The sequence below is a fragment of the Sprattus sprattus genome, assembly GCF_963457725.1.
Source record: "Sprattus sprattus genome assembly, chromosome: 19".
In the NCBI taxonomy this organism is placed as follows: domain Eukaryota; kingdom Metazoa; phylum Chordata; class Actinopteri; order Clupeiformes; family Clupeidae; genus Sprattus; species Sprattus sprattus.
In genome coordinates this window covers 28257505-28269511 of record NC_137917.1, presented here as the reverse complement: position 1 = coordinate 28269511, position 12007 = coordinate 28257505, and the positions used below count along the sequence as shown (strand labels likewise).

General features: G+C 40.4%; 3 protein-coding genes across 3 annotated transcripts in view; 1 reads left to right on the top strand and 2 right to left on the bottom strand.

The window, feature by feature from the left end:
* LOC308380751 (E3 ubiquitin-protein ligase TRIM35-like) overlaps positions 1-12007 on the top strand; it is a gene marked incomplete at its 3' end in the record, with an annotated part of 284739 nt that overhangs the window by 27278 nt on the left and 245454 nt on the right. The window lies entirely within an intron of this gene.
* Positions 1084-3509, bottom strand: LOC308380054 (E3 ubiquitin-protein ligase TRIM35-like; the record flags this gene model as incomplete). The annotated part of the gene is made up of 6 exons (XM_080857337.1): positions 1084-1607; positions 1796-1914; positions 1991-2013; positions 2227-2457; positions 2849-2944; positions 3105-3509. The coding sequence occupies 6 exons, from the start codon at positions 3507-3509 to the stop codon at positions 1084-1086; spliced, it is 1398 nt and encodes a 465-aa protein (XP_080713463.1).
* LOC308380053 (uncharacterized protein) overlaps positions 6926-12007 on the bottom strand; it is a gene marked incomplete at both ends in the record, with an annotated part of 20258 nt that continues 15176 nt past the window's right edge. The window contains 7 exons of the mRNA XM_080857336.1: positions 6926-7455; positions 7831-7949; positions 8022-8044; positions 8243-8473; positions 8800-8895; positions 9054-9468; positions 9749-9804. Coding sequence (XP_080713462.1) covers positions 6926-7455; positions 7831-7949; positions 8022-8044; positions 8243-8473; positions 8800-8895; positions 9054-9468; positions 9749-9804 — 1470 coding nt within the window. The remainder of the gene's footprint in view (positions 7456-7830; positions 7950-8021; positions 8045-8242; positions 8474-8799; positions 8896-9053; positions 9469-9748; positions 9805-12007) is intronic.

Genomic DNA, 12007 nt, shown 5'->3' with positions numbered 1-12007 from the left:
GCATCGATCGAAAACCTTGTACCACAAGCAATGCACAGCAATGACAAGAAAAAATGTAAAATAATGATTGAATGGCGGTACTAATGTACATATTTCTGTCCAAGTTAGCATGTGTGTGTTGTGTATGATTAAATTAACTCTGAACTTCAGGTTGGCCAGCTGCTCCCAGACTCACAGGTCTCTCCCTTTACTGAGCCGTGGTCAACACAGAACTGGACTCAACTGGACTGGAGTGATGAGTGATGACCTCATCAGTGCAGCATCAGAGTGTGTGAGTCTGTCTCTGGTTCCTCACATGTGGAAAATCAGGTTCTTGTTCATGAAGAATAAAATATAATCACTTGCTGCACAGCATGTGATTAATAACAACAGTTACAGTTATGGTGGTGATTCATGAACCATTCAAAGGTTTTTACCAACTCATGATATTACAGAGAAGGATCCTTCTTACAATAATCTCTATAATTCTAAATATGTGGATTGAAGGACGTTTTAGCATTCAGTTTTACATGTTGGTAAAAATGTAAAAACCTCAAACAAATCTAGAAAGATCTACTTAAAAACCTCAAATAAATCTAGATAAATATATTCCCACCATGTAAATAACTATACAGTTGTTTTTTCAGTGCTTAGAATTGAAAATTAAATTGAACTTGCGGTATTTCATGTGTTGTACAGCATCTCAGACTTAACCATATGTACATCTATTTATAACGTTCATTACTTAAATGTAGTCATGTAGTTGACATGTTGAGAAAACGTTAAAAAGTAACTGATTGAGTAATGGTGATCAATAACAATCAACATAAACTGGGGCAGAATATGTCACAAATGATCATCATACAATACCACACAAACAATTGAGGCCTAATCAAGTTTAACCTCATAATCACCAGCAGCAAATATCACCTACTGCTAGTGTTGGGAGGGGAGTGTGTTACTTCTACTTTACAGCCACATGTTCCATATGAAACTACCACATATTTTATATTGTAAAAACACAGATTTAGATATAGACCAACTAATTGTGTTCATGTATTATTTTTTTTACTCAATGGAACACTTAAGATTTTGGAGTTAGTCTCAACATAGTCTGCGTTGTTCAATGGTCACAGAGGGCTTCAGGGGTAAAATACTCAGTGACTCAGGGCTGCCCAAGAAGGGAAGGACTTTCTCAGTGAATGTGTGTTTGAAAGTGTGTAAGTGTGTATTTTGAAGAGGATCAGAGAATGACAGCTGTCCTTTATCCAAATCCAGATGCACTCTGATTGTGTGGAGGTTCTGTTTCATTACATGCAGAGGTCCTATAGCATAACATAAATATTCTTCATACCCCACACCCCACACTCTGTCCAATGAGAAGGTGCCAAACATGTTCTGGTTGGACTCTGGGGTCACACCCACATACCAGCATGATCTGTTTCCAACTTCAACATCCCAGTAGTGTGACCCTGAGTTGAAGCCCTCAGAGCCCAGGGCACAAAAAAAGTAATCAAGCCTTTCTGGATTATCAGGGAGTGTCTGTCTTGTTTGCCTTTTAAAGCTGGTCAGATCCTCAGAAATGATGAGCTCTGGGTCTGCAGTGTTTGGGTCCAACACTACAGGAGCTGAACAGAGAGATGAGGAGAGGGTGAGCAAATGGACTCAGGTGTATGACTTATTTGACTGTTGGCTGATTGGTTCTTACTGTGTAATTTAGCTGTGACATTGATTTTTAAGTTGATGTTATACTGTGATTGTGTGATTGTGTGTGTGTGTGTGTGTGTGTGTGTGTCATAGGTGACATAGAACTCACTGAACTGAACTATGTCCTTCATCTTCTCCCAGACTCTGAACCTCAAGTTGCCCAGGTGCTTTGCCACATCAATCAGAGCTCCTGAAACTCTCTGTGGTTTTTGCTGTGTGCACGTAGAACTAGGAAAACAGACTGGAGTTAGCACTAGTTTCAGTGTGGGTTTAGGGAAAGAAACAGAACATTGAAATCTGTCACCTTTTTATGGTAGCCTTGAAGTTCTGGAAAACAGCAAACAGCACAGATTTCAGTTCAGTTATTTTCAATATACTGTGTCTGACTTGATGGCTTACTTCTTGTTCACACAATGGATAGTAATGATATATCATATACAGAAAAGATCAAAAGAAAAAGATAACACAACTGAAAATATTTATTAAATATCATAAACAGCTCAGCATTTTTCCAACTGAACTGAAACCACATGTCCATACCTGTAAGAAGATTATGTCTTCAGCAACCATCTGCTTCTCAATGGCTGTTAATGTATCTGAAAGAGTGGACATCTCCTTGCTCAATTCTTCAATCTTCTCTTTCATAATGGAACTCTTCTGCTTCTCTTCCTCCTTCAGTGCTCTTATTCTGGCCTCCTCTTCATCTTTCAGAAACTGATGAAGCTTCTCAAACTCCTCCCTGATCTGCTTCTCTGACTGATGGGCCTGGACCTTGAATAACACACATCAAATGGACTACAGTCATACAAAATGTTACTTCTCCAAAATATGTAATTTGTTGAATATTAATATTGTCAAAGTAGTCATGGGTATGGCTGTTGACATTATGAGCAGTTTTTTCCAAGGGCTGAACTAACACGTGGTGAAATTATAAATTATAAATATTTTTTTTAAAATAAATATCAGTTTGTTTACTTGTAATATCTATATCAAATTGCTTGGGTGAGATGCTTTATTAATTTGTAGTTGTAATGAAACTGAATAACTTCACAATACAAGTTGTTTACGTATAATATCATACAGGTAATATTATACAATGTAATAAACAGTGTCATGAAGTCAATGGTCTCTTTACAAAACTGGTTGTTCAGGTAAATCTCACCTTAATGTGCCTGGCTGTTTGGTCACATGTTTCTTTAACTCGTTTCAAGTCATACAGTTGGTATTGCAAGGGCTTCAGTACAGCATTGAGTTGTTCCTAAAATGAACAAATACATTATACACTATGATTATCTATACTCATTTTCTGTTGTTGTGGATACTCATTCAGTAACAGCACAGATACAGAAGGCAAAGTATGTCCATTGCATAGTCATGAATAACATTTCCACCTATATAAGCAAATAATAGAAACTCACTTTATAATCCAGCGCAGCTTCATCTATGGGAAGGAACTGGTGTCCTGAGTGTTTCCTGGAAGCCTGACACACCACACATATGGGCTGTTTATCCTCCAGACAGAACAGTTTGAGTCTCTCACTGTGCAGACTGCAGAGCACTTCAGACCCTCCTGAAGCCCTCTGACTCTTCTCCTTCAGGAAAGACTCACATACGTTCTTCAAAGACAAATTCAGTGGCGGATTGTCCAATGGAGATTGTCTTCTACAAACTGGACACTCTTTAGATTTCTTCTCTCTCCAGAACTTCTGAAGGCAGTCTTTGCAGAAGCTGTGACTGCACAAAAGAAGGACGGGATCCTTGAAAATGTCAAAGCAAACAGGACAAGTGAAATCCTCTTCAGGTAAAGAGCTTTTAGATGCCATCTTCCTCTCACAGAAACTTCACTTCGCTGGAAACGTTGAGTGTGTACACTTAACTTTCACTTTCTATTCTTCAAAAATTCAACTCAGTAAATCCCACTTCATCGTCTGTAAGGTAACAATGGCATATGGTTAGCCATTAAAATAGATTTTCTTACTAAAAGTGTCGAGCTGAAGAGGCAGAATAGCTGACGGGAAGTAAAATGCTTTGTGGGTCAGCGTTAATTTCCTGTTTTTTCTGTCTCAACTTCAGAGACTTCTGATTGGTCTAAACGGCTTTCAAGTCTCTCCCCTTATTTACCCACGGAAAGCATAGAACTGGATAAACCGGATTGGACTCTTGCGAATGGCGTAATCCTGGAGTTAGAGGTATAGAGACAGTGTGTTCTTTTTCATAAACCATTTACATGTTATTACCTGTCAAAACCTGTTTGGCTTTAAACAAAGAGAGAAAAGAAAACCGTCACCTTTCTATGGTAGATTTGAAGTTCTGAAAATAGACAATGAGTACATTTAAGTCATTTCAAATCATAATATTATTATTATTATATTATTCCTAACCAGAATAACTAAATGTCAAAATAATGTAATCTTTCCTGTGGTGCATGAACAATGCTGGTATGGGATGTTGTTATCTGCAATCGTGATGACCGTGAGATGAGGCGTCTCCCTCTAGCATTGTGATCTGTAAATTCTCGCCTCCATTTTTAAGCTTGTCATCAATCATATCTAGTTTAACATTTTATCCCTCCATTACATAATACATACATGAAGTCCCTTTTGAAGGCTTCTAGATAAAATCAGGTCCTTGTGTCTCCAAAAGTTGCCTAGAGCCTCTTGGATATCATTTTGACACTGATAGCTGCTCTGGTCAGCTCCTATAATTTGTCCGAGTTAGCAAAATTAACTAAGGGGGGCGGGGCTTAGCGATAGGTCATTTCAGAAATTTAAGTTTGTCTTTTTCTTATAGGCCTATTGTAAAAATAAAAACATCGGTGCTCGGATAAAAGCAAAATAAAGCGTAATAAAGCAAAAATAACTAAACAAACAAAAACACAAGGCCTCGAGAATATGCATCAACAGCCTGGCGCTCTCTCCCGGTCTCTCACTCCGGTGAGAAGCGAACATTATGACAGAGGCGCGGGCAAAGCCCGAGGCTGGGCCTAGCAGCAACGAGGTGTGGCAGACAGGTATGTGCGATCCCCAAAGCCAGCCTTGTGTGATGTAATCTGGCCTATTTTAAAGGGCCGGGACTTCTATACGCCCTGTGGGATCAGAGCCCCAATCAGCTGCGCATCAACCCGCCTGCAAGACACACAAATCAAAGCAGACAACAAGGGCAAGAATACATATTAGACCCACAGGGTCGTAACACACACACACACACACAAACATGAAGTGTGAATGTCATCATGGGGTTGAAATGTAATTATTCAAACACTGCCTCACAAGGATGTCTGGCCTATACCAAAAGCCTTCCAGTGCTGGTCATAAGGGTGGTCTGGTTTGAGTGACAAGTGGCAGAGATAGATGTGGCCTAGGCAGGTTCCTCTGCTCTGTCTGTCAATAGATTCCAGCTCCATCACTTTGATTCCCTGACTTGGGTATTGATAAACAGCACCATCTTCATCATCATCATCCATCCTCATCCTCAGCATCCATCTTCATCCTTGACTACGCCCCTAACTGAACTACTCTCCAGGTGCTCCAGTGGTTAGCTGCTACCATCCTCATCCTCAGCATCCATCTTCATCCTTGACTAAGCCCCTAACTGAACTGCTCTCCAGGTGCTCCAGTGGTTGGCTGCTACCATTTTCATCCTCATCCGCTCATAACAGCACAAACCAACTGAAAGCCCAGCACAAACGATTAAGACCATTTTGGTAAGAATTGGACGTGGACGGGGGGATGAGTGACGTCACAGGCCAGATCATTTTATTTTGAATTACTCATTTCTACGGTACAAACCAGCACAGACGAACAGCAGTGCTATTTTGATATTTTGAATGACACGGGGGTTCAGCTTCACTCCCACATAGGCCTTCAAACCCACGTTATCTCCAGGTCTCGTACGTCTGATGAGCTTCACTGGTCCAACAAATGGTCTGTGGTTTTAAATCTCAAATTAAAACTTCAGGTTTTGATCAATAATCTCTCTCTAATGAAAATGTCCGTATCAACGCAACAAAAACAGCTATTTCATCTATCACAGTCTCACACCCTGCAATCATGAAATATGAAAAACATCCCAACTTTTACGCGTAGCTCAACACTCACACATAAATTGCAAGTTTAAATTCTTTTCGCAGCAATTTAAAACGCCTTGCTCTGATCAATAATCACCTTTAAAAAGCAAAACCCATGCACAGTAGCTCCTTAGCTATAACTTATCCAGTAATGCAATTATTGCTTTGGTTCTTTACCACATCAATCAGAGCCGAAACTCTCTCTGGATTCTGTAGCATGCACTGGGATCCAGCCTTGGGCTTTAAATTAAGAGAGAAAAGAAATGCTCACATTTCTATGGTAGATTTGAAGTTCTGATGAAAGAAAATAAGTCATTTAAATAGCAAAGTAATTTCAAATCATAATATTTTGTATTAATTTCAATCGATGGTATCTACATTGAGCGAAAACTTGTACCACAAGCAATGCACAGCAATGACAATAAAACATGTTAAATAATTATAGAATGCCGGTACTAATGTAAGGTTCTTATTCATGAAGAATACAATAATATCACCTGCTGCACAGCATGTGATTAATAACAACAATTATGGTGTTGATTCATGAACCATTCAAAGGTTATTACCAACTCAAGATATTCACAGAGAAGAATCCTAATTACCGTCATCTTTATATTTCTAAATATGTGGATAGAAGAATATTTTAACATTTTTTTCCATGTGAGTTATACTTAAAAGCCTCAAAATAATCAAGATAGATCTTCTTAAAAACCTCAAACAAATCACCTTAAACAAATCTAGATAAACATATTCCCACCATGTAAAGAAAACGTTTTTCAGTAACTAGACTTTGTAGTTGTATTGTATCTCAGACTTAACCATATGTGTGGAGTAACAGTGATCAATACCAATCAACATAAACTGGGGCTACTGCTGAAGAGGGAAGATGACAAAGTAATGCAGAATATGTCTCAAATGATCATCATACAATATCACACAAACAATTGAGGCCTAATCAAGTTTAACCTCATAATCACCAGCAGCAAATACCACCTACTGCTAGTGTTGGGAGGGGAGTGTGTTACTTCTACTTAACAGCCACATGTTCCATATGAAACTACCACAGAGGATACATATTTTATATTGTAAAAATATACATTTAGATATAGACCAATGAATTGTGTTGATGTATTTTGTTTTAATCAATGGAACACTCGGATTTTGGAGTAAGTCTCAACATAGTCTGCGTTGTTCAATGGTCACCGAGGGCTTCAGGGGTAAAATACTCAGTGGTGACAAGAAAGTGTCGAAGTAGGGAAAGACTTTCTCAGCGAATGTGTGTTTGAAAGTGAGTAAGTGTATATTTTGTAGGGGATCGGAGAATGACAGCTGTCCTTTATCCAAATCGAGATGCATTCTGATTGTGTGGAGATTCTGTTTCAATAAATGCACAGGTCCTGTATCACACCATCTTTGTTCATCGTACCCCACACCCCACACTCTGTCCCATGAGAAGGTGTCCCTCTTCACCTGGTTAGACTCTGGGGTCACACCCACACACCAGCATATACCGTCTCCAACTTCAACATCCCAGTAGTGTGACCCTGAGCTGAAGCCCTCAGAGCCCAGGACACAGCCAAAGAAATTAAATCTTTCTGGATTATCAGGGACTGTCTGTTCATAAAGTGTCACTCTAAAGCTGGTCAGATCCTCAGAAATGATGAGGTCTGGGTGTGCAGTGTTTGGGTCCAACACTACAGGCGCTAAACAGAGAGATAAGGAAAGGGTGAGCAAATCAACTCATGTATGACTGTATGACTTCTTTTACTGTTGGCTGATTGGTTCTTACTGCTAAATTTTAAGTTTTTATGTCACACTCTCTGTGTGTTTGTGCATGTTTGTGTGTGAGTATGTGTGTGTGTGTGTGTGTTTGTGCATGTTTGTGTGTGAGTATGTGTGTGTGTGTGTGTGTGTGTGTGTGTGTGTGTGTGTGTGTGTGTGTGTGTGTGTGTGTGTGTGTGTGTGTGAGTATGTGTGTGTGTGTGTGTGTGTGTGTGTGTGTGTGTGTGTGTGTGTGTGTGTGTGTGTGTGTGTGTGTGTGTGAGAGTGTTTGTGTCGTAGGTGACATATTAACTCACCAAACTGAACTATGTCCTTCATCTTCTCCCAGACTCTGAACCTCAGGTTGCCCAGGTGCTTTGCCACATCAATCAGAGCGCCCGAAACTCCCTGTTGTTTTTGCAGTGTGTGTGCAGAACTAGAAAACAGACTAGAGTTAGAACTAGTTTTAGTGTGGGTTCAAACAAAAAAGGGCATTGAATTATCTCACCTTTCTATGGTAGCCTTGAAGTTCTGGAAAACAGAATACAGCACAGATTTAAATTAAGTTCATTTCAATATTGTGTGTCTGAACTTTTTGTTCACACAATGGACAGTAATGATACATTATAGAACAAAAGATTAAAGAAATACATAACAAAACTGAAAATATGTATTAAATGTCAAACAGTTCACCATTTTCCCAACTGAACTGAAACCACATGTCCATACCTGTAAGAAGAGTATGTCTTCAGCAACCATCTGCTTCTCAATGGCTGTTATTGTATCTGAAAGAGTGGACATCTCCTTGCTCAATTCTTCAATCTTCTCTTTCATAATGGAACTCTTCTGCTTCTCTTCCTCCTTCAGTGCTCTTATTCTGGCCTCCTCTTCATCTTTCAGAAACTGATGAAGCTTCTCAAACTCCTTCTTGATCTGCTTCAATGACAGATGGGCCTGGACCTTGAATAACACACATCAAAGGGACGACAGTCATAAAAAAGTATTACTCAAAACAAATATAATTCTCAAATATTAAGATTGTAAAAGTAAGTCCAAGTGCTGAAACATCATGTGGTGAAATCATTGTTTTAATGTTCTTAATGATACTTATAATATAAATATCAGTTTGTTTACTTGTAGTATCTGGATCAAATTGCTGAGATGCTTATTTCAATTGTAGCTGTAATGAAATTGAATAGCTGCACAATACAAGTTGTTTATCTTGATGAACAGTGTCATGAAGTCAATGGTCTCTTTCTGAAAAAGGTTGTTCTGGTAAATCTCACCTTAATGTGACTGGCTGTTTGGTCACATGTTTTTTTAACTCGTTCAAATTCTGTCAGTTTCTCTTGCAAGGGCTTCAGTACAGCATTGAGTTGTTCCTATAATGAACAAATACATTATACACTATGATTATCTATACTCATTTTCTGTTGTTGTGGATACTCATTCAGTAACAGCACAGATACAGAAGGCAAAGTATGCCCATTGCATAGTCATAAATAACATTTCCACCTATAAGCAAATAATAGAAACTCACTTTATAATCCAGTACAGCTTCATCTATGGGAAGGAACTGGTGTCCTGAGTGTTTCCTGGAGGCCTGACACACCACACATATGGGCTGTTTATCCTCCAGACAGAACAGCTTGAGTCTCTCACCGTGCAGACTGCAGAGCACTTCAGACCCTCCTGAAGCCCTCTGACTCTTCTCCTTCAGGAAAGACTCACATAAGTTCCTCAAAGACAAATTCAGTGGCGGATTGTTCAATGGAGATTGCCTTTTACAAACTGGACACTCTTTAGATTTCTTCTCTCTCCAGAACTTCTGAAGGCAGTCTTTGCAGAAGCTGTGACTGCACAAAAGAAGGACGGGATCCTTGAAAATGTCAAAGCAAACAGGACAGGTAAAATCCTCTTCAGGTACAGAGCTTTTAGATGCCATCCTCTTCAAACTGAAACAGTCACTTCGCTGGAAACTTTGAATGTGTACACTTAACTTTCACTCACTATTTGCCCCAGTAAATCCCTCCTGATCAACTGTAAGGTAACAATGGCATATGCTTCTAGATCAAAATAGATCACCTGACTAAAAGTGTCGAGCTGAAGAGGCAGAATAGCTGACATGAAGTCAAATGCTTCGTAGGTCATCGTTCTTTTCCTTATTCTTCCTTCGATCAGCTTGAGAGACTTCTGATTGGTCTAAACGGCTTTCAAGTCTCTCCCCTTATTTACCCACGGAAAGCATAGAACTGGATAAACCGGATTGGACTCTTGCGAATGGCGTAATCCTGGAGTTAGAGGTATAGAGACAGTGTGTTCTTTTTCATAAACCATTTACATGTTATTACCTGTCAAAACCTGTTGTTCACTGCACGCACATTGTGCTTTGGTGCTTCGCCACATCAACCAGAATCGAAACTCTCTCTGGATTCAGTAGCGTGCACTGGGATCCAGCCTTATCCTGACAGACTTTAGTTTGCACCTGTTTTAGTTTGGCCTTAAACAAAGAGAGAAAAGAAACTCTGCTCTTTTGAGTAATTCAAAATGAGATTGTCTGGCCTGTGACGCCACTCAGCCCCCTGTCCATGTCCAAATCTCATCAAAATAGTCTAATTTGTGCAGGTTTGTGGTGGTTTGTGCTGCTACACTTACAGTACAGCTCAGGCATGGTAAAGCACCCAGCTCTAAGGAGTGTAAGGCCCACAAAGTGCTGTGACAGACAAAAGGTTCATCTTTCTCTCTTTAACTCTTTGTTCCATGACAAGTTATACTTTGTGTGTGTGTGTGTTTGCATGTTTGTGTTTGAGTGTGGGTGTGATTGTATGTATGTTTGTGTGTGTTTGTATATGTGTGTGTGAGTGTGCGTGTGTGTGTGTGTGTGTGTGTGTGTGTGTGTAAATGTGTGTGTGAGAGAGTGTGTGTGTGAGTGTATGTGTAAATGTGTGTGTGAGAGTGTGTGTGTGTGTGTGTGTGTGTGTAAATGTGTGTGTGAGAGTGTGTGTGTGTGTGTGTGTGTGTGTGTGTGTGTGTGTGTGTGTGTGTGTGTGTGTGTGTGAGAGTATGCATGTATGTGTGTGTGTGTGTTTTCATGTGTGTGAGAGAGTGTGTGTGTGATTGTATGTATGTGTGTGTGTGTGTGTGTGTGTGTGTGTGTGTGTGTGTGTGTGTGTGTGTGTGTGTGTGTGAGTATTTGCATGAGAGCTTCTGTGGCTGGAGTATTGTATGGCAGGGAGTGTGTGTGGTTATAAGAGTGTTATGAGAGTGTTATCTGTGTATTGTGTGTCACTCTTCCCCTGAGGCCTCTCACGTCACCTGCTGCCATGGCAACCCGACCTGTCAGTGCAGTTTATCAGGTAAGGCCCGCCTCACTCCTGGCCCGGCATCAGTATGTGTGTGTGATACTGGAATGGCTCTATCATAAGACATACGTTTATATGTAATGTATGAGTTCATGTGTATGTGTTGAGTTAGTTTATGACTTCATGTGTGTGTGTGTGTGTGTTGGGGTGAATCACATATTTTCACACAGACACGCAAACAAAAGCAGTGTAACACATTATTGCACAGAACTCTCTATACACATCATGTATGCACAAAGTGCCTCACACACAGTCTCTCTCACTCACACTGACACGTCCCTGTTTAGGGCTTTAGGACATGACAAATGTTTTCAAAAACGGGCAGACAACGGACTAAAAATAACCGTGAATTTATTTTACAAAGAATAGAATAGTTAAACTAAGGCTCAAAAATAACTAAACATCAAAAATACAAGGCCTCGAGAACATGCATCAACAGCCTGGTGCTCTCTCCTGGTCTCTCATTCCGGTGAGCAGCCAATAAGATGGTAGTGGTGTGGGCAAAGCCCGAGGCTGGGCCTAGCGGCAACGAGGTGTGGCAGACCACAGAAATGTGCAATCCCGAAAGCAAGCCTTGTGTGATGTAATCCGGCCGCTTTTAAAGGGCCGGTACTTCTATACGCCCAATTGGATCAGAGCCCCAATGAGCTGCGCAACAACCCACCTGCAAGACACACAAGACAGACAACACAGGCAAGAATACATATTAGACCCACAGGGTCGTAACACACACACACACACACACAAACATGATGTGTGAATGTCATCATGGGGTTGAAATGTAATTATGCAAACACTGCCTCACAAGGATGTGTTGCCTATACCAAAAGCCTTCCAGTGCTGGTCATAAGGGTGGTGTGGTGTGAGTGACAAGTGGCAGATAGATGTGGCCTAGGCAGGTTCCTCTGCTCTGTCTGTCAATAGATTCCAGCTCCATCACTTTGATTCCCTGACTTGGGAAATGATAAACAGCACCATCTTCATCCTCAGCATCCATCTTCATCCTTGACTACGCCCCTAACTGAACTGCTCTCCAGGTGGTCCAGTGGTTAGCTGCTACCATCCTCATCCTCATCATCCATCTTCATCCTCATCATCCATCCTCATCTTCAGCATCCATCCTCATCTTCAG